Below are 23,256 nucleotides of genomic sequence, written 5' to 3'. Positions count from 1 at the left end.
GGACCGCTCCTGGCGCTGGTGCTGCTCAGATCTGTCCAGCTGGCAGCATGACCTTGCCCTTTTTATCAACCATGCCAACAGCACTCAGCTGTGTAACACACAAACATACAACTTGGTCATCACCCATTTTATGGTTGTTGTTCATCCCACCTTCAAAAACACTTTCCTTTAAACCACTATGTCTCAAAAGATACCATTCTGTCACATTGTCTACCACAGCAAATGTACAAGATGGTGTAGAAGTAGTTCAAGTACCCAATCAGACCAGCAGCTGTGACCCACAGTCTGCCAGTCAACAAACACATCAAACAAACAAGATCTTTCCTGTCAAGGACATACTGAATCACACACATACACACATAGACTGTTCTGCAAAGAAGACCTTCACTTGACCCTGCCTCACTGTACAAACTGCAAGCTATAGCTCTGGAGTGCAGTCATAAAAATGTGTGTGCGTGTGAGTATGCAGTGCAGAGAGGGAATTAGTTTAAAAGTGTATGAGGCAGAGAGGTTCAGTGTGTGTTAATGCTTTCACAATGCTAAACACCAAAATCATATGACTAACTTTCTTTTACATCTAGGTTTGCACGGTATCTGGTACTAACAAAATATTGCGATACCAATAAATTTAAAACGGAACGATATCATCTTGTTGTTAATTTCGGTAGCATATTAAAGTATGTTGCCATTAGCTAAATGTAATGTAATGTGAGAATTTTGAGATTAAAACACAGACCATTTGAAAATAATAATAAAAAAGCCTCTTTATGGCCAAGTGTGTTCATTAAACAGCAGAAGGATGTCATTTAATGAAATAATATACAGTCACATGCACTACGCGCCACAGTATAATTGAGGCGTTTCTCTGCCCTGTCATTTCCTTCACACACACAGGCACGCATATGAACACACACAAAAACGCAACACACAATACTACTGCTTGATTTTCATGCAGTGTGTCCAATAGTATCCATCTGCAGAGCCACAGATCAGTGTGTTGACTGTATAAACGGCTGTGATTTCTCAAATGAACTCTTTCTCTGTTGCAGATCGGAGATTTCAGCTCGCGAGTTGCGGGAAGCTTGATATAACAAACCCTTCACAAACAGGAAGAACGTCAAAGATCTTTTAAAATAAAAGAAATGACAGCTCTATTCAACCAGACGTGTGAAATTGAAGACATTACAACAGAAAAATATTACTATTGTATCCACAATGACCAACCACTGGGTGCCGCCATGATGATTCTAATTGCCTGTTTTGTATTTCTGATCTCAAGACACCAAGTAAAACTGCCAAAATGAGCAGTCGAATCGTGGAACACTTCCGCGTTCAGGAAAAAGGTGGATAAAAGTGTAATATTCAAATCAGTTGCAATAATACTCATAGTAACAATAATATTATATGATTATATTATTATCTGTAAGCAATATCACATAAGCAAGTGTACTGAATATCAGCATGTTGTGATTCAGCCATGGCAGCCTTTTGCCTCAGGTAATCAGATTGTGTTCATTTAATGTTGTCATTAATACTGTAAAGCTCTGTTGAGCATCTTTTTTTTTTTTTCTTTTTTTTAGCACAAATGATACATATACACACACACACACACACACACACACACACACACACACGCAGTCAAAAGTTTGGAATAATGTACAGATTTTGCTCTTACGGAAAGAAATTGGTACTTTTATTCACCAAAGTGGCATTCAACTTATCACAATGTATAGTCAGGACATTAATAACGTGAAAAATTTCAATTTGAAAAAAATCCAACATCAAAACATCCTCCACGTGCATCTATGACAGCTTTGCAGATCCTTGACATTCTAGCTGTCAGTTTGTCCAGATATTCAGGTGACATTTCACCCCACGCTTCCTGTAGCACTTGCCATAGATGTGGCTGTCTTGTCGAGAATTTCTCACACACCTTACAGTCTAGCCCAGGGGTGTCAAACTCAGTTCCTGGAGGGCCGCAGCCCTGCAGACTTTAGTTCCAGCCCTGCTCTAAAATGTCTCCTTGTAATCTTCAAGCACTCCTGAAGACCTTGATTAGCTGCTTCAGGTGTGTTTAATTAAGGTTGGAGCTAAACTCTGCTGGACTGTGGCCCTCCAGGAACCGAGTTTGACACCCCTGGTCTAGCCGATCCCACAAAAGCTCAATGGGGTTAAGATCCATAACAGTCTTTTCCAATTATCTGTTGTCCAATGTCTGTGTTTCTTTGCCCCCTCTAACCTTTTTCTTTGCAATTCTTCCCATAAGGCCTGCGCCCCTGAGTCTTCTCTTTACTATTGTACATGAAACTGGTGTTGAGCAGGTAGAATTCAATGAAGCTGTCGGCTAAGGACATGTGAGGCATCTATTTCTCAAACTAGAGACTCTGATGTACTTATCCTCTTGTTTAGTTGTATCTGGGCCTTCCACATCTCTTTCTGCCCTGGTTAAAGCCAGTTGTCCTTTGTCTTTGAAGACTGTAGTGTACACCTTTGTATGAAATTTTCAGTTTTTTGGCAATTTCAAGCATTGTATAGCCTTCATTCCACAAAACAATAATCGCCTGACGAGTTTCTAGAGAAAGACGAGTTTCTTTTTTTGCCATTTTTGTCCTAATATTGACTTTAAGACATGTCAGTCTATTGCATACTGTTGCAACTCAAAAACAAACACAAAGACAATGTTAAGCTTCATTTAACAAACCAAATAGCTTTCAGCAGTGTTTGATATAATGGCAAGAGATTTTCAAGTAACAAATTAGTAATTTAGTATGATTACTCAAGGATAAGGTGATAGCTGCTGGAAATGGGGCCTGTCTAGATTTGATCAAAAATTACTTTTCAAATAGTGATGGTGCTGTTTTTTATATCAGTAATATACTATACTTTGTGATCAGCTGAATGCCACTTTGGTGTATTAAAGTACCGATTTCCTTACGAAACAGCAAAATCTGTACATTATTCCAAACTTTTGGCCGCCAGAGTGTGTGTGTGTGTGTGTGTGTGTGTGTGTGTGTGTGTGTGTGTATGTGTATATATATACACATACATACACACACACACACATAGTTGTGCTCAAAAGTTTAAAATTTTGGCATTGATTTTGAAAATATGACTGATCATGCAAAAAAAAAAACCCCTATTTAAGGATAGTGATCATATGAAGCCATTTATTATCACTTAGTTGTTTGGCTCCTTTTTAAATCATTATGATAACAGAAATCACCCAAATGGCCCTGATCAAAAGTTTACATACCTTTGAATGTTTGGCCTTGTTACAGACACACAAGATGACACACACAGGTTTAAATGGCAATTAAAGGTTAATTTCCCACACCTGTGGCTTTTTAAATTGCAATTAGTGTCGGTGTATAAATAGTCAATAAGAAAAACCCACAGGTAACCTCAGGAGAAATACAGGCTGCTCTGGAAAAAGACGGTGTGGTTGTTTCAAGGAGCACAATACTTGTTGACCCCTCTCCAAACATAGCGCTTATGGTTGTGACCATAAATCTCTATTTTGGTCTCGTCACTCCAAATTACAGTTTGCCAGAAGCTGTGAGGCGTGTCAAGGTGTTGTCGGGCATATTTTAACCGGGCTTTTTTGTGGCATTGGCTTCTTTCTGGCAACTCGACCATGCAGCTCATTTTTGTTCAAGTATTGTCGTATTGTGCTCCTTGAAACAACCACACCGTCTTTTTCCAGAGCAGCCTGTATTTCTCCTGAGGTTACCTGTGGGTTTTTCTTTGTAACCCAAACAATTCTTCTGGCAGTTGTGGCTGAAATCTTTCTTGGTCTACCTGACCTTGGCTTGGTATCAAGAGATCCCCGAATTTTCCACTTCTTAATAAGTAATTGAACAGTACTGACTGGCATTTTCAAGGCTTTGGATATCTTTTTATATCCTTTTCCATCTTTATAAAGTTCCATTACCTTGTTACGCAGGTCTTTTGACATTTCTTTTCTGCTCCCCATTGCTCAGTATCTAGCCTGCTCAGTGCATCCACATGAGAGTTAACAAACTCACTGACTATTTATACACAGACACTAATTGCAATTTTAAAAGCCACAGGTGTGGAAATTTAATTGCCATTTAAACCTGTGTGTGTCACCTTGTGTGTCTGTAACAAGGCCAAACATTCAAGGGTATGTAAACTTTTTATCAGGGCCATTTGGAAGATTTCTGTTATCATTATGATTTAAAAAGGAGCCAAACAACTATGTGATAATAAATGGCTTCATATGATCACTATCCTTAAATAAAAGACAGTTTTTTTGCATGATGAGTCATATTTTCAAAATCAACGCCAAAATTTCACAATTTCTGCCAGGGTATGCAAACTTTTGAGCACAACTTTATATACTGTATATAGTTAAAAAGTATTTTATTATTATATTTTATATAATTTTTTTCATTTGATTAAAGCTGTACAGTATGTATTTAATTAAAACAGAAAAGGCATAATTTGTATCTATAAGACTTTATGCAGTTATTTTAGACAAGTAATTTTCTGTGTAATTTCATCAAAAATCAGATTTTTGAAGTATCGAGTTAGTATCGTACCAAAGCCAAAATTTTTGTATTGGAGCAACCCTATATGCATCACACTAAAGGAGATGTTTTAATGAAGTTTTATTTTTTAACACAATGGCAGTGGATAGAGCCTCACTTCAAAGTAGGGATGTCCCGATACCATTTTTTATTTTTTTTGAGAATGAGTACGAGTACCGATACTTCCTATTTGGTACTGGCCGATAATGATACCAATACCTTTTTTATTTTTCTGAATTCCATATTCAACTGTTTATTTCTATTTTACCATCAAAATGGTGTCTAAATAAATAAGTTAATTAAAATTTCAAATGAAAATAGAACAATATTTTTTTTTTAAACATAATATTGTAAATATTTTTTATGAAATGAAATGCTTTTATACAGAACCTCACAGCACAATCCACAACACTGGAGTTATTTTTTAGTCACATAAAATGCTGAACAACAGAGCATCACAGATGTGAGATATAGTTTAAATACAGTGGCTATAAAAACTCTACACACCCCTGTTAAAACAGCAGGTTTTTGTGCTGTAAAAAATGAAGCAAAGATAAACATATCAGAATTTTTGCACCTTAAATGTAAAGATTACAACCTATGCAATGCTACTGAAAACCAAAGTGACACATTTCAGAGACATTTTTAATAAAAAAATCTTAGAATAATTTAACTGCATAAGTGTGCACACCCTTTTATAACTGGGTATGTGGCTGCATTCAGAATCAACAAATCATCAAGCTCATGTGAAACAGTACACACCTGTCTTCACCTGAAGTGACTCTGTTTAACTCCAAATAAATCTCAGCTGTTCTTGTAGGATTTTTCTGACATCATCTTGGTTGCATACTACTACCAGAGCCATGGGCCACAAAGAGCTTACAAAGCATCAAAGGGATCTCATTGTTGAAAAGTATCGCTCAGGTGAGGGCTATAAATATTTTTCCAAGGCATTAGATATACCATGGAACGCAGTGAAGACAGTCATCAACAAGTGGAGAAAGTATGGCACAACAGTGACATTATCAAGAACTAGACGTCCCTCCAAAATTGATGAGAAGATAAAGAGAAAACTGGTAAGGGAGGCTGTCAAGAGGCCTACAGCAACATTAAAGGAGTAGCAGCTCTTTCTGACAAGTACTGGTTGCTCACTACATGTGACAACTATCTCCCGTGTTCTTCATCTATCTGTGCTATGGGGCAGGGTGGCAAGATGCAAGCCTTTTCTGATTTCAAAAAAAATAATAAAATGAAAAAAAAAAAACCTCAAACATCCAAGCCCGGCTAAACTTTGCAAAAACCTATAATCCAGTCTCCCAAAACCATGTGGAAAAATGTGTTCTATAATAAAATCAAAGGGTGCTTCAACTAAGTATTAGTTCAGGGGTGTGCACACTTATGCAGTTAGGTTATTCTAAGTTTATTTTTTTTCTCTGAAATATGTCACTTTGGTTTTCAGTGGCATTGCATAGGTTGTAATTTTTTACATTTAAAGGTGCAAAAATTCTGATATGAATTCTTTGTTTTGTGGATTTTTTTCCCCTTTTTCACCCAATTTGGAATGCCCAATTCCCAGTGCACTTTTTTTTAAGTCCTCATGGTGGTGTAGTGATTCACCTCAATCCGGGTGGCGGAGGATGAATCCTTGTTGCCTCCGCATCTGAGACCATCAAACCGTGCATCTTATCACATGACTTGAGCGCGTTGCCATGGAGACATAGTGCGTGTGGAGGCTTCACACCACCCACCGAGGCATCCGCGCTCAACTCCCCACGCGCCCCACCGAGAACGAACCACATTATAGCGACCACGAGGAGGTTACCCCATGTGACTCTACCCACCCTAGCAACCAGGCCAATTTGGTTGCTTAGGAGACCTGGCTGGAGTCACTCAGCACACCCTGGGATTCGAACTAGCGAACTCCAGGGGTGGTAGCCAGCGTCTTTTACCACTGAGCTACCCAGGCCCCCTTTGTTTAATTTGTTACATCACAAAAACCTGCTGTTTTAACAGGGGTGTGTAGACTTTATGTCCACTGTATAATAAAATTATTATTGTTTTATTATAAGTAGTGGTAGTAGTATTACTATAATATTACTTAACTATACAGTAGTGATATATTTCTGTTGCAACTTTCCATTTAAATGGAGCTTTTATTTTGGAGTGAGGCCCTTTCTGTTTTTCTGTGTTTTTTTTTACAGTAGTTTCATATCCGGAAAAGCAGGCCGCTATGTGACTCGGGGTGCATTCCATTCAAAAGGGATCATCCCTATGCCCTTTTCCCTTCAAAGACTTTACCATCTACTGTGAGAGCTTTGGAGGGCTTAAAGGTGTGTGGCTCAAAAATAATGTGCATTCGGAAATCACTTGTAAGTCATTTTTATTAGAAATGTTGTTTGACAGGATCTTGCAGCATGACTATCGGGATTGTTCTCCCCTCAAAGTACCCCTGGGAGGCTGATTTATCCCGTTTGGATCGCAGGGCCAGTATTATTTAAACCACTAAAGGCTGCTATTTGTTTTTAAATAAATATGTAGTCTGTATATGCTACACACTAAAAAGTGAATTAGTGCTTTGATTCCTGTCATCTGTTACAAACAATGCTTGCAATGCTCATGATGGTGTTTTCCATATAGATATCTATGGTTTTCCATGTTTGAGCAGCCGGCTTCACACATTCACTTTGTAGCGTGCAGAACATGCAAACTATATATTTATCTCATTAAATCACAGCCTTTGTGGCTTAGTCACACTGGGAAAAAATGATTTTAATTTGTGTGTTCAATGTTTACGCAATGACGTAGACATTTGACTGGATATTACTATGTATTTTGTTTTATCCTCTACTTGATTGTTGGTTTTTTGAAAGTCTTCCGAAGGAATACGACAGGTTTTGGTGAGAAAGATCCTGGAATTTTAGCCATTTTTACATTTTACATTTTTTACACATTTATGTTTGGCTTTATATATTTTTTTTTTAGTGTATTTATTTTAAAAGGATGCAAATGTTTTACTCAACATTTACATAATTTACTTAGGACCACTGTTAAGTTAAAAACATTTTTAACTTTTAAAGATTTGGAGACTGTGATTCATGCTTTTATTTCTTCGAGACTTGATTATTGTAATGCATTATATTTGGGCGTTTCTCAATCCTCTCTGTCACACCTTCAACTGGTTCAGTACGCTGCTGCTAGGCTTCTGACTGGTACCAGAAAAAAGATAGTATCTCTCCAGTGTTGACTTCTCTTCACTAGCTTCCTGTCCAACAGGATCCAGTTAGAAGTTTTAATGTTTGTTTACAAGGGCTTTCATGGTCTGGCACCTGAGTACATTTCTGAGTTAATTTCTCTGCATCAATCCTCTAGACCTTTATGGTCATTAAATAGTTTGCAGTTAACTGTTGCAGCACCAAGGCTTTGGAATAAGTTGCCTTTACATATTAAGTCTGCTCCAACTCTTGATGATTTAAAATCACTTCTTGAAATGCACTTGTTTTAGCATTTGATACTTTTGCAATTGTAACATTTATTACTTTTACTGTTTTGTGTCTTGTTTTTATCTCCTTTTGTGAATATTGTTCTGGTATTTTTGAATTGCATACCTAACTAGTTTAACTGTACAGCACTTTGGCCAACCGTTGTTTTTAAATGTGCTATATAAATAAATGCGACTGACTGACATTTTTACTCTCGTAGATTTGACTTAAATTATTTTCAACAATGTCCTGACTGTTTTAATATGTTAAGTAACTTTTACTTGGTGAATTCTGTTTAGAACAGGCTATTAGGATTGCTCTATTGGTCCTGCACTATTTCATTCAATTGTTTTCAATAAATATACCTGTATTCACTAAAGTTGATTCAGTGAATGTGTGTCATGTTCCATATGTAATATACAATGATCATAAGGCAAGCGCATCACAAATAAATGCACCTTTTCAGCGGAATTTATTGTTAGATTTGGCTGTTGAAATAGATTACGTTTTTTAAATGGGTCACATAAACACAATGTGTTTTGACTTTGTTTTTTGTTTTTTTGAGGGTTTCTTTTATTTGTAGTCTAGTCGACTCCAAAATGTAAGTTTAAAAGTCAGTAACATGATTAGTTTCGCACATCCCGAGTCTGGAAAGGTTGTTGAAGCTTATTTTGCTGTCATGCTCTTATGAATCGAACAATACTTGTGTGTTAACCGATTGCGATATATCTACATTGTCCGGTGAACTTGCTGTAAAATGTTTACTAATATTCATGACTTCTGAGTATTTTATAACATTTGCAATAGTTTCAAGGTTCCCTAAGATTGTGAGCCACTGTTTTCTCATTTCTTTTGCACCAGTTGCAGAAATGCACAAGCTATCACTTATTGTTCCTTTGAGCAGATTGTCTGTTTACAAGTAAGCCACTATAGGTACAAGTTCCTACATGGTAGTTCCCCATGAAATGTATAATTATCTCTGGTTGTTTAAAATGTACCTATCTCATAGCACAGTAATGTGCATATTAGTGTGGAACCATGTATCTATTATAACTTTACTGCTAAAGAAATTAAACTTATTACTGAAATTTTAATATTGCATATATCTGCATACTACGTTTATGTTTAATAAAGTATATTTCGTCCTCCATTACTGAATCCTTGTTTTATGTTTTTAGTTTACAGTGGTATTGTGTGCAGTGCATAGATGTACTATTGTAGTATTACGGTTCTACTTGCATTATCAACTAACGCTGTACAGTGTAATATAAAGTCTTCCATTGAACTCATATCAGCCATATCACAAGTTTCACCTCTTAAATTGAAGTGTGGTGTACAAACATTAAAAGTAGATAAAACACTTGAATACTCCTATTAAAATATACTGGTAACTGGTAATGATTGAGGGGAGTCCCCTGTTTTCTATGTAAAAGTGCTTTGATTACAGTGTCAGAAAAGTGGTAAGTGTAAAATTCATTTATTCAAAATATGTAAATACGAGTGTATATCTTCATCAATGCAAGTAATACGTCGGTTTTAAATGCTTAATAGATTAACATAATATCAACATGAAAATAGAACAAATGACTCCAGCTCTGAGTATCTCCCAATCATGATCACAGGCGACGTCAAGGTAAGCTCAAATCATGAGATTCATCCGCGCAGAAAAGTAGTGCCAAAACACAACTCACAAAGTGTTCTTCCGCAAATTGCTTGCAATTTGAAGTTGCTTTGTTTAACGTTGCTAGACAGCACAGTTAATACGTTAAAAGAATATTCCAGGTTCAATAAAAGTTAAGCTCAAAAGACCGCATTTGTGGCATAATGTTGATTACCACAAAACATTTTCATTTCGTCCCTCCTTGAATAGGGCCAAGTTTTGGAGGGTTTAAAATGCAGAAATGTGAAGCTTAGGCTATATTTCTTTAGAAGTACTTTAATAATCTCTACGGTTAAAATGTGTTTATTATTTGACCTGTAAGGTTGTTGTAACAGTTCATGGATGGGCAAGGATGAGGCAAGAACAGGCTGAACAGTAAACAAAGTTTTAATGTGAAACTCAAACACAGACGTGTCTCCAGCTCCCCTTTATCCCCTTTTATGCTCTCCCGCTGATCAGCTGATTCAGCACTGGCCGTGCATCATCACGGACCGGCCACGCCCTCCTCCTCGTCGCACTCCTCCCCCGCCCGACTCAGGCCGGGGCGCCACCAGTCTGACCAACTCCCCCCACCCATCTCTGGAGGGGAGATGCTGCCCTTCTGGCCATTCTGTCAGCTGGTGGTCCACCCCGCCTCCTGTAAACCTGGGGGAGAGACGAGGGGAGGCATGGGGAGAGGGGAAAGGGTGAGCAGAGACACACACAGAGAGAGAGAGAGAGAGAGGAGAGAAGAACTTGCTTGCCGGCTCCCGGACACGCTGTCGCCCGTTCCTCAACCGCTCCTCCGCCCTCTGGTGGACGCCAGCTCACTCCTCCCCCAGCGGAGGGCAGCGAGTCCTCCGGCTCCTGGCAGACGGAACCGCTCCTCCCCTTCTTCGGCGGACGGCAGCGACCCCTCCGTCCCCAGGCAGACGGCCGCAGCTGCTCCTCTAGCGGATGGCGGTGGCGAGGACTCCAAAACAGCACATCCCTCCTGAGTTTCTGTACCACTGTAACAGTTCATGGATGGGCAAGGAGGCGGGAACCGGCTGAACAGTAAACATTAAAGTTTAATGTGAAACTCAACATAAAACAAACATAAACACAGACACACATGCAATGCGGCCACGTGCGTCTCTCTCAAACTGGCACCTCCAGCTCCCCTTTATCTCACTCTCCCGCTAATCAGTTGATTCAGCGCTGGCCATGCATCATCACGGCTGGCCACGCCCTCCTCCTCCTCACAGTTGTTTAAATCGTTGATTTTACGGTCGTTTTAGTTGTAAAATTTTATATAACTTTACAAAGAAAAGGTTAGTAAGCAATTTTATCACACTAAAATTATGTTAACATGCATAGTGTATACATCTTGTGGCTATACCTTTAAAGCAATTCGTTTTTTAAAGAGCACCTATTATGGTTTTTAAATGTGCCTAATTTTGTTTTAAAGGTCTCATACAATACATTTACATGCATCCAAGGTTAAAAAACACTTTAATTTGCTCATAATTTAAATTGCAGCATTACTTTTTTTTCCCCAGTGTCAAAAATGACTCGTTCAATGATCCATTCTAAAGGATTAATTCTAAACTCCTCCTTTAAGAGAGCCTACTCTGCTCTGATTGGTCAGATGTCCCAGTCTGTTGTGATTGGTCTACCGCTTAGTGTAGTGTTTGAGGGCGGGTCAAAGCTGTTCGTAAGCAGCCAATGAAGACCAGAGGCGGGTTTTTTGTTACCAAATTATGTAGGTTAGTACAGGAAGTAAGTCTGGAATTACTAAAGACTCGTTTCAGGTGTTCAGAATCGGTTCTTTCTTTTGGGAGTCAATAACTCCATTTGTCGTGCACTTTGATTTTTGAAACTGTGCAGACTTTTTTATATTCACAAACAGCTATATAACACACAATATGAAAGTTAATATTTGAAAAACCTTAATAGGTGCTCTTTAACATTTACATATTGGCCCGTTCACTTTCATTGTAAGTGCCTCACTGTAACACAGTTTTGGCTTTTTTAAAGAGGGGACAAGTCGAAATACATTTTTGTGGTAATCAACATTATGCCACAAATGCTGTCGATTGAGCTTAACTTGTATTGGACCTGGAATATTCCTTCAACACATTTAGCTACAGTAACTTAATTTTAGAACTGCTTCATTCTATTTTGTCCTCTTCATAAAGACATAAAGCCATCAGCCACACTGTTCTCTAAATATCTGCATTTACTGTACCATATTGGTTGACATATACATACACAGGCATGTGTTTGTGTGCATTCGTGCACAAATGAATAGCTGCACTTAAGGCTGAGATGGTGCCAGGTGAGGATGCCGCCCATGTACACATGCAAACCCACAGGTCTGCTAAAGGCACAGTACCTGAGTTCATATCACAGAAGCACCAGAGAGACACCCAACTGCCTGGCAGGCTCCTGCCTGAGCCACCCAACCATTCAGCACGTTCAAACAATGTTCAAACAACAGCCAGAGAACTGTTAAGCCTGCACACACTGTAAAGTCAATCCATGAGAGCAGGGAATCCAACCAGCCAGTCAATAAGTTTAAAGCGTAACCCGAAAACCACTTAGCGTACAGTGACAACCAATTAGCCATGTTCTGAATCACTGATCCGCCCTGCTGTAACAGAATGGCATTCCACAACATAAAACATTAAATCTGAAGTATGGCAATCCAATTCGTATCAAAGTGTTTATTCCATTACTGGAATGGTTTAGGTATGTCGGAGCTGATGCGCAGTGCTTCTTTAGTGTTTTTACAAATAGCGAAAATGTAGACATACTTCTGACAGAGCTGGTTGAAGAGGATCTTTGGGGAGACAGGCCCTTTCCCAGGCTCCTTCATGCTTTGGAGGAACAGGAACATGGCTGAAGTGAGGGGTTCTGGGCTGGGTAACGTCACAGTAAGTGGCCCCTGGAAGAAGGCACAGCACCCATATTACTTCCATACAGAGAGGTGAGATGTTTCACTATAAATCAGAAAACTATCATGACTGAGAACAGAACAAAGGTTGGACTGAACCAGTCTATTAAAGGTGTGATGAGGAATGTACCAAGTTATACTCAGCAGTGGGGCAGATCTTCATCTTATGACCTTTCTCCTTGACTTCCTGAATCAGGTCATTCAGCATATGTGTTTGGGAGAGATTCTACACCAAAAAACATTATGATATTTGAGATAAGTACAGTATCGGCTTATTAAACAATTTTTAAAAGTTCTTTTAACTTGACAAAGCTTTTAAAAATGTGGTGTTCATGCGCTACACAATAAAAAAGCAGCAAGAAACGGTACAACAGCCCCGTTTGAATGCCCCAACTTGACATCAATTTTCAAACTGACTAAATGATAGCAATTTTGTAAATTTTTTGTAAATGTACACTTTTTCCCCTTTCGCTATAGTTATGTTTCTGACATCAGCTGTTTGAACAACAAATCAAAGTTCCATATATTAAACTGCATATGTTGAGTTTCGCTGAAGGCCATAACAGTGATGCAGTGATGTTATCAATGCTTCCACACAGCATACTGTTTTTTTTTATGTATTTGTGTTGACAGCCCAGATAACAAACCATTAGGCTACCACCAACCCAAATGCACAGAACTGACAGACACCAAAGTTAAAAGCGAGTGATGTGAGCTCTCATTCATGATGACTTTACCTGCATTACAGCATTGAAGAAACAGGTGTTGCCTAGATTGCTGATGCCCTTGACAGGGATAAGAGTGCTGTTCGCTGGACTCTTCCCTCTCTGAGAGTCCATATACTCAGTGGGTTCCTCTCGGAGCTTGATAATTTTTGAAGTTGTTCCTAAAGGACAGGACAGAAGTCAAGTTAACGTGTCTAGTCTAGAGATCTACCGATATATTGATTTATTTTTTTCAGATCCGAATACTGATTAATTACTCTATAATTCTGGCTTTGTGACATGATAAATAAAAATATATATAAATAACTAATAAAACAATAACATACAGAATACATAACATTATAACATGCTTTATGAGTATCTATAAAAAATAAAAAACACAGCAGTTTTATTGACAAATGAAGTCAATTATGACAAACTGGAATGGTTCCGAACAGAGATATGGAAATAGATTTTGCCATTTATCAGTAAACACGATATAAGGAAACCACTAACTGATTAAGTAGAGAAATATAAAGGTCTGTAAAATAATATAGTTCAAACTGATTATCAGTCTCTCTTCTAGTCTAGTCTAATCTAACTAACAAGTTGGTAAGTAAAGTATCTCTTCTGCATTTTGTAATTTAGTTTGCTGCTAAATTACAAAAAGATGAAAACTTGACGTAATGTTTAAGCAAAGCAAATTTATTCTAGAAAAGTGTATCTTCTGCTATGTGAGGATCTGTTCTAGAGTTGGCCTGGTCTTAGTCCCCCCTGGAGCATTAGAGTCCCCCACCCCGCCTGATTTTCTGCAGCATAAATGGGTTAACATGATGGGTAGCAGCTGGGAGAGGCTGCAGATGACAGCTGGATAAAAGTACACTGGTTAGGGAGCATGGAGCAAGCCCAGCTGCCCCCCACTACTGCCATGACTCTGCGGGAGCTTCTTGGCCTAGACGGGTAAACACAAGGCCCACAGAGAGAGAAAGGGAGAATCTTCTGCACAAAAACAGCAAACCTCAAGAGAAATGACCGGTGCACTGTCCTAAACACTTAGGAGATATCGAGGCAACCTGCACGTTAATTCTGAGTGAGCAGTCGGTCCCTTAAATAGCTCACTAAGTCAGGAAACCCTGATTACGCCTAAGCATTTCAACAAGACTGATACAATACAGTGATTTAATTTAACAATGACAATGTGCTAACATTACTGAAAACTTTTCCATTCTATTTTATTTTTTTTTTTTCTGAACAGCAATACCTGCAAAATCTGTCAAGCAATTTTAAAATTGCAATCACATATTATATTAAAATTGATTGGACAATTGCTTAACCAATCATTAAATATAAATATGTATTTTGTATTCTGCTGAATTTCTATATATATCTATATATCTCTTATCTCCATCCATCCATCACTCTATCTTGTATACTGTGCTTTTCACATTTGTTGAAAAGCTGTACCAGCCACAGTCATGTTTAAATCAATATTTTAAATTTTCTTACATTTTACATTTAGCATAATACACAGAATACATGGAAAACATAAAACAATCAACCTCCTGAACATAGTCAACTAAAAAAAAAAAATAAAAAAAAACATGTCTCAACAACCATAACGTATAAAAATAGTGTCAACTCAGAAATGTACTGTACATATTTATACAATTTTTAGCTTTCCTTAATTTTCATTTGTGTGTAAAACACAAAATATCAATTTTAAGGTGAACTTAGTTACATAAGTTATATAAAGTAAATGAATAATCATGAGTTCCTTGAACCTTTTTAGTTTACAAAAGATTTTAAGTACTACTAACTTAATCAAGTACAGAACTGAGGTTGTGGGGAATACCCATAAGCCCTTGCACTTGAATAATTTAAGCATGTTTTTTTGGTTAAAAGGAACTTAAGTGGGCATTTAATTAGTTGTTGTTAAGCATTCATAGAGATTTTAGCTATTTTTAGTATTACTGATATTGTATTACTGTAAATAGCTGTTTAATGTAAAGTCACCAGTTGGCCGATTAGTGTTCCCTTAGTGGTCAACTTGGATCCTGTTCAATTCAAGTAATTTTTCCTTGAGCATGTGAATACGCATACTGTAGATGAAGCATAAGTGCAGCATTCTGTGCACTTTGGGAATCAAGTTTAATGCCTGACCTCAGTTCTTATTTTCTTTAAGTAAAAACAGTGATATTAATGTTAGTTTGAAACAACTTGCTATTAGTTGCTAAATCTTGTTATTGTGAATGTAACAGTTGAATGAACTGATACATGTGTACATGTGTATATAAGGTTTTCTAGTTGAGCTGACATAGAATGACCATAAGTTGAATTTACTTAAAAATCATGATGAAAAATGCTACACATATTTTGTAAGTAAATCCAACACATCATTTGTCTGTACTGTATGATTGTGTAACATTAAAATTGTCATGCATTGTTAACTCAAAGGTAGTAAACACGATTTGCAAAAAGACTGTGAACAAGTCCTTTTAAAAGGCTATAATAAAGAACATCAACTTGCTCATCGTTTTTATTTTATTTTTTTATTCTATCCTCATTCGCACCACTTGTGAAGGACAACACAAGTAGCTTTCTGTCAAATTAAGCATTAACGAACTAAACAACTGCAAGCACCCCAGGCACTGAGAATGAGAGAGAAAGCCAGCCTGGTGCTACTTGCCTCTTACAAATCCCACTATTTACACTGTTTTACACTGCTGTTTATGCATCAGCAAATAGCAGGGGTGTTTCAGGGAAGAAAACATACCTATCCTAACCACCAGAGTCCTGTATATTAATGAAGGAGATTGTGCCCTATTTTCTGACTCTCCATGTATGTTTAGGAAGCCCCTTTATTTTGACATTTTCATCTCTCTCAATCAGAGGAAAATTGCTTTAAAAAAAAATATTTTAATTAAAAATACAATTTCTGTAATAAAAAGATTTGTATATGCTACCTAAGAGTTAAAGAATGTACACCCAAAAAGAAGTGTATGATTAAGAACACTGCATTCCAGGCACTCTCACAGGTTTTCTGATTTATTTATTTTTTTTTTACTAATATTCATTATAATATTAATTTATTTAAAATTAATTCATTACTAATATATTTTTTTCAAGGTAGTTGTTGTTCTTCCAAGAAGTCAAAGCACTTAAATAACTTTAGAATTAAATACAGTTTTACTTTCCATTTAAGGGCATGGTTGAGAACATCTAACAGTTTAATCAGATTTAAAACAACCAGGATGGAAACCCAGGCCTCTACATGTCAAATAACTTGTATGAGCATAAGTAACTAATATTACAGTTGAAGTCAGAAGTTTAACATACACCTTAGCCAAAAACATTTAAACTCAGTTTTTCACAATTCCTAATATTTAATCGTAGAAAACATTCCCTGTCTTAGGTCTGTTAGTATCACTATTTTATTTTAAGAATGTGAAATATCAGAATAATAGTACATTAACATTTATTCATTTGGCAGACACTTTTATCCAAAGTGACTTACAAAAGAGGAAGACATAAGTGAATCATCTTAAGGAGACAGTGGTATGAAAAGTGCCATATTACAAAGTTTCACTAGCATCAGAGTAGTATTCAAAACAAATTAATGTGCAACAAGAAAAAAAAAAAAAAAAAAATTATATATATATATATATATATATATAATTATTATTATTATTTTTTTAAATTACTGGTTAAGTGCTCATGGAAAAGATGTGTTTTTGGTTGTTTTTTGAAGACAGAGAGTGAGTCCGCTTCACGGATGGAGTTGGGAAGGTCATTCCACCAACGTGTTACGATGAAGCTGAAAGTCCGGGAAAGTATTTTGGTGCCTCTTTTTGTTGGTACAATAAGGCGACATTCCTTAGCCGACCGCAGGCTTCTAGTGGGCGCGTAGCTCTGCATAAATGATTTTAGGTATGCTGGAGCACACCCAGCGACTGTTCTGTATGCCAGAATCAGAGCCTTGAATTTGATATGTGCATCAACCGGCAGCCAGTGGAGAGAGATGAGGAGTGGTGTAACATGCACTCTCTTTGGTTTATTAAAGACCAGACGTGCTGCTGCATAGTAGAGAGTAATAGTGATTTATTTCAGCTTTTATTTCTTTCATCACATTCCTAGTGGGTCAGAAGTTTACATACACGTTGTTAGTATTTGGTAGCATTGCCTTTAAATTGTTAAACTTGGGTCAAATGTTTTGGGTAGCCTTCCACAAGCTTCTTGCAATAAGTTGCTGGAATTTTGGCCCATTCCACCAGACAGAACTGGTGTACTGAGTCAGGTTTGTAGACCTCCTTGCTTGCATATGCTTTTTCAGTTCTGCCCACAAATTTTCTATCGGATTGAGGTCAGGGTTTTGTGATGGCCACTCCAATACCTTGACTTTGTTGTCCTTAAGCCATTTTGCCACAACTTTGGAGGTATGCTTGGGGTCATTGCCCATTTGGAAGACCCATTTGCAACCAAGCTTTAACTTCCTGGCTGATGTCTTGAGATGTTGCTTCAATATATCCACAAAATTTTCCTTCATCATGATGCCATCTATTTTGTGAAGTGCACCAGTCCCTCCTGCAGCAAAGCACCCCCACAACATGATGCTGCCACCCCCATGCTTCATGGTTGGGATTTACTGTAGATATAGATACTTGTCTACCTGTTTCCTCCAGCATCTTCACAAGGTCCTTTGCTGTTGTTCAGGGATTGCTTTGCACTTTTGCACCAAAATGCATTCATCTCTAGGAGACAGAATGTGTCTCCTTCCTGCATGGTATGATGGCTGCATGGTCCCATGATGTTTATACTTGCGTACTTTTCATTGTACAGATAAACGTGGTACCTTCATGTGTTTGAAAATTGCTCCCAAGAATGAACCAGACTTGTGGAGGTCTCAGTTTTTTTTCCTGAGTTCTTGGCTGATTTCTTTTGATTTTCCAATGATGTCAAGTGAAAAGGCACTGAGTCTGAAGGTAGGCCTTAAAATACATCCACAGGTACACCACCTATCAGAAACTAATTGGCTAACTGTCTAAAGGCTTGACATCATTTTCTGGAATTTTCCAAGCTGCTTAATGGCACAGTTCATTTACTGTATGTAAACTTCTGACACACTGGAATTGTAATATAGTCAATTAAAAGTGAAACAATCTGTCTGTAAACAATTGTTGGAAAAATTACATGTCCTGCACAAAGTAGATGTCCTAAATGACTTGCCAAGACTATAGTTTGCTAATAAATCTGTGGAGTGTTTAAAAAATGAGTTTTAATGACTTCAACCTAAGTGTATGTAAACTTCTGACTTCAACTGTATATACATGTGTAGGTTTCATACATATCTATGGTCTATTCTGCCCTCAAGTGTTATAATATGCTTTATATTTATGCCCCAATTATTCTTGCATGAACGATTTCTGCTTAGGAAAGTGGAGAAAATTACTTAATTTGTATAGGTATGATGTTTATCTGCCTTTGGTTGCATTAATTTTTACATACCTCTTCAATATGGGAAAGATCCACAAATACTAAACAAAATGGAAGGAGACAGGTTGAAAGTCATCTTTTGGACAAACAATACATATCTAAAAAAATATAAAACATTCCTTTGCATTTCTATATGCTCAACAGAGTTAAGAGAAAAAAACACTTTAACATACAATTATAGACATGTAAGGCTGTTGAATGCCTGTGCAGATAGGGGATGTTTGCACTCAAGTCAAGGTCAACTCAACACCTGGCTTTGACAAATGTCTGCTGGACAATACCAGGGGGGTTGGTAAAAGCACCCAAGCTGACACATAGATGAACGTGAACTCTAAGGCTGCAATACTTTTATAAGCTATTTACACAAATTCAGCCAATCACGACCAAGCAATAGGAATGGAATGCAATAGGTGAGTAAACACAACACTAAATGTCTTGCAATGTTTTTTAAGTTGAACTGACATTCCTGTGTCCACAGCTTCATCACGTTTTTGTCCCCCCTCTGAATCCATATTGCTGCATTGGCCCAAGGTCAAAAGTTCTCTGATTCAAGAAGTAAATTGGTTTTCCTTTGTACAACATTGCTCTCCGGAGCTGGCCCAAATGTTATGCAGAACCAAAGACACTCACAAATTGGCCCAATATTACACCTTGGACATTTCACACAAAAATGAAAATACTGTCATTAACTCACTTTTCATTTTTTATTTAATTTTTTTCATTTATTTTTACTTTCATTACATCTTCCATACAAAAATGAAAACTTTGTCATCATTTACTCTTTTACTTGCTTTACTTTCTTTTACTTAAGCCAAGTGTACACTACACGACTTAAAGTCAGCGCTCTGCGACTCACAGTATTGTTTTCTGTCGTGCTGGTGCACACAATACAGGACTGTAGTGTATCAACTACACGACCATTCACCCCCATCTGAGAACATGTGTACACTGGTATTATGATGTGTTTTGGGTGATCCGATCACAAATGTACAGTACAAGCAAGGCACATCACCGTTACACCTGGTCGTCTCTTTTTACCACTTGTGTTCAGATTTCGAGGACACAAGCTACATCAATCATTACGTCTGTGTATTACTGAATGATAATAAAGCACAAAAAGTAAAAGACGAAAAAGTACTAAAAACCGGCACACAGTTTCTCTTAATTATTCACAAACATGACATTTAGATCAGAATTCTGAGTTATTTTAGTGCAGTACCTATAAGTGTGCATGCTGCTCATATCTCTGTCCCTATTGTGCAAATTCTTGCATTCTCTTTTTAAAATTTTCCAATCATATACTTATTTCCCTTTTAATCTGCACGTAACCGGCAAAAAAACAGCCGTTACAGCTGCCTACAGCATCATCCTGTTTCAAATGGATCACCCAAAATGCATCTTAATTTTAAGATAATGAAATTCATTCACAAACTCATGCAGTTTATTCTTGATAACATGTCAACAAACATGAAAGAACAACTCTTGCCCGTTTTTGCACTTATAGGCACCGTTTGCACAGGAAAAAAATAAAAATAAAAACAGCTGAAAATAATAAAACAGCGAGTGGGGAGATGTGACTGATGGTTTATTTTATTTTCTAACTTTTTTTGTCTCCTGCTATTCAATACTTTGCTCTCCTTTTTCAACAAACATGGAAGAATGGCTCGCACCCATTTTTACACTTATTTGCCCTAATTTGTAAAAGAAAAAAATAATAAAACAGCTGAAAATAATAAAGACAGTGAGTAGGGAGATGTGGGTGAAATTTAATTTTATTTTCTAAATATTTTTTGTCTTCAGCTTCCTAATACCTTGCCCTTCTCTTCTCCTTCTCTATATTTAATTGGTTTTGGCTCATAACGGTCTCTCATTCGTCGGGACAGTGCTCACACCTCATGACAAGATGTCTAGATATCAAGCTGTTTTGAAAACTGTCACAAGACTGTTCGTCATGAGATCTAAGACTTCTCGTCGCAGACCAGTCGCCAACTCAAAACATCAAAGGAGACGAGCTTGAGTCATGTAGTGTCCACTAGGCATTACTTTCATTGTATCTTTTTCCATTCATTGAAAATGAATGGTGACTGAGGCTAATATTCTACCCAATATCTCACTTTGTGTTCAAGAAGTCATACAGGATTGGAACAATATGAGGGTGAGTAAATGATGACAGAATTTAAATTTTTTTGGGTGAACTATCCCTTTAACTTGACAATGACTCAGCTTGGAAAAAATGAATCCATTAGAATCTGAAGTGGGCAGCTTCTGTGTCCCCGTGATTTTCTCACAGGAGGTAATCAGGCATCAAAACAATAGACTGGAGTGCTGCTATTCCTAAGTGGAGCCAAAAGCATCTGGAGCTCTGTATGAAAAACATCTGGAAGTTTGTCTGTGTCCACACAGCCTTAAGGGACGGAGCCCATATGTCCACATTCACCGTAGTGCAAACAAGTGTGGACAATGGTGACACTCTGCACAGCCCATACAATGAGCAAACAGAACAACGAGTAATAAGTGAAAGAGTACGTGAAAAAGTTGACTTTTTGTAATACAAGTGTGTGTTTGTGTTTTGTCAAGCCCGTTTTTTTAACAGAACAGGAGAATAACTGTGCAGATTGGGAATGCCTATGGAGTCACCTCGCATCTGGGACCGCTGATCAAGGTAAACAATGTTCAGAGCCATCTGCCAGTGAGGCAGGGAAGGAGATGCGAAGAGGGGACTGGGGGAGGTGGGTGGAGGGGGCAGTGCCCAGCACAAGCATATGGAAAAACAGATTTTTCCTCTCCCTACAGCAGTTAGTGAAGGAAAATGTAAGCATGCACCATGGTCACGCTTGACTGTCCCACACTCAGCACCACCACCTGGCTCTCCTTGCTCAGCCACCAAATATGGGCAGGAGTGACACTGTTGAACATGTACCCGGGGCAGCCTAAACGATCAGCGATCCACTCCACTCCTCCCCACAGAGCCCTCTCCAAATGCACAAGTGACAAAGAGAATGGTACATGAGTTTCTGACTGTGTCCAGGCAAGATCTTTCATAGGAACTTTAAGGCAAAACAAGTGCAATGCAATCCAGTTAAGCAACTGCAGTTGCAGAACATTTTAAGTACATTGTGGAAACCAAAACTGTGATGAATTTAAAAGGTAAAAAAACTGCTACAAAAGTGCTACAAGTCATTGATGCAGCAAGAAAGGCACTGAAACAAGGTTCACGAAACTATTGAATGTTTGTGGCATTGCAGAGGAGAACTTTCCGAGAAGGGTCAATCATGGATTGATCGCATTGAATGCACTGAATATGCGAACTATTCAAAATCTTTTTTTTTTTTTTTTTCACAAAGTGAAGGGCAGCTCTCCTCAGGCTTAAGACAGCAAGCAGTCATGAGGAAGGCCATGCAATACCAAATGTCTTATTAATTTGTTATGACCACAGGGCATGAAAACCGTGCTTCATTGCCATCTGAGGCCAAGGATATCCAACGTCTTGTTTCTTTAGTGCACATACACACACACACAGAAATGTGCTGCTCATGTTGGCCCTGGATTGACCTAAATAGAAGAGAATTCTCTCACCCAAGGCTAACTATCCTCAGTAATCAACAGCACTTAGCTGTAAAAACCTCAATGACATATTTTTACGATGCTTCTATTTAATGAACAATAATAGCCTCATCGACTCAGGCTACTCATGCAAACTGTATAAAAAATATGTGTTAAAAATAAATAAATTAAGACATTTAAAGCTATTGCATTAAAAAAAAAATGCAATAGTTTGTTTTCCTCAAACAAAGCCTGCCCAGCTGTGTTTCAAGTGCAAGCCTGGCTCTCTGAGGTCAAGTCTCTTTCTACCAAGTCTCTGTTACTTGAGCTGAATGCCTTTTTTTAGGTGAAAGAGCACAGTTAATAGATTTTTTTTCTTCTCCCTGCTGTTATTGTGGAAAACTATTATAGATTCTGGAAAATTCTTGCTGGGGCTGTTTTGTGCTGTGGGTCTATGAGAAAAAGCAAACACAACAACAGCCTCTGCCTAAAAAAAAACCCTGGCCTTCAAATTTTGGGGAAATGCAATTACACCAGCTCTTCTATGCCAGCGCCAGTCCATTTCACAGCCACAATGGGAGCCCATTTCTCCCTCATTTATTCAGCCTGCCAGCAGGAACAATAAGCATAGAAGAATGGCAACAGGTAATTTAAAGAGCTGGCTGAGAAGGATGTGGGCTGGAGGTGGCCCAACTCTGGCCCAACACCACAGCCCAGCACCAGCTAACTTCTGGTCCTCACCAGAAGAAAATCACAAAGTAGGAGACTGTTTATAAGGGTTTTCATCATTTACTCCAGCCCCAGGCAGTGGTGGCTCAGCGGTTAAGGCTCTGGGTTACTAATCAGAAGGTCGAGGATTCAAGCCCCAGCACTGCCAAGATGCCACTGTTGGGCCCTTGACCCTATCTGCTCC

At 38.0% G+C, this 23,256-nt stretch overlaps 1 protein-coding gene across 9 annotated transcripts in view; it reads right to left on the bottom strand.

Annotated features, from left to right (window-relative positions):
- Positions 1–23,256, bottom strand: part of LOC127453299 (ubiquitin carboxyl-terminal hydrolase 45) — a 59,424-nt gene that overhangs the window by 24,897 nt on the left and 11,271 nt on the right. For 5 of the 9 annotated variants that reach the window (XM_051719588.1, XM_051719589.1, XM_051719590.1 and 2 more), the window contains 3 exons: positions 13,344–13,492; positions 12,737–12,832; positions 12,467–12,597 (listed from right to left, as the gene is read on the bottom strand). In XM_051719588.1, the coding sequence (XP_051575548.1) occupies positions 12,467–12,597; positions 12,737–12,832; positions 13,344–13,492 (376 nt within the window). Of the gene's footprint in view, positions 1–6,781; positions 10,718–12,045; positions 12,598–12,736; positions 12,833–13,343; positions 13,493–23,256 lie in introns of those variants that run through there. The other 4 variants (XR_007899398.1, XM_051719595.1, XM_051719594.1 and 1 more) reach the window with 4 other exon arrangements.

This window comes from Myxocyprinus asiaticus, chromosome 15, assembly GCF_019703515.2.
Source record: "Myxocyprinus asiaticus isolate MX2 ecotype Aquarium Trade chromosome 15, UBuf_Myxa_2, whole genome shotgun sequence".
NCBI classification, from domain to species: Eukaryota; Metazoa; Chordata; class Actinopteri; order Cypriniformes; family Catostomidae; genus Myxocyprinus; species Myxocyprinus asiaticus.
Note: the sequence above shows the minus strand (reverse complement) of the source record. Positions and strands in the feature narration are given on the sequence as shown.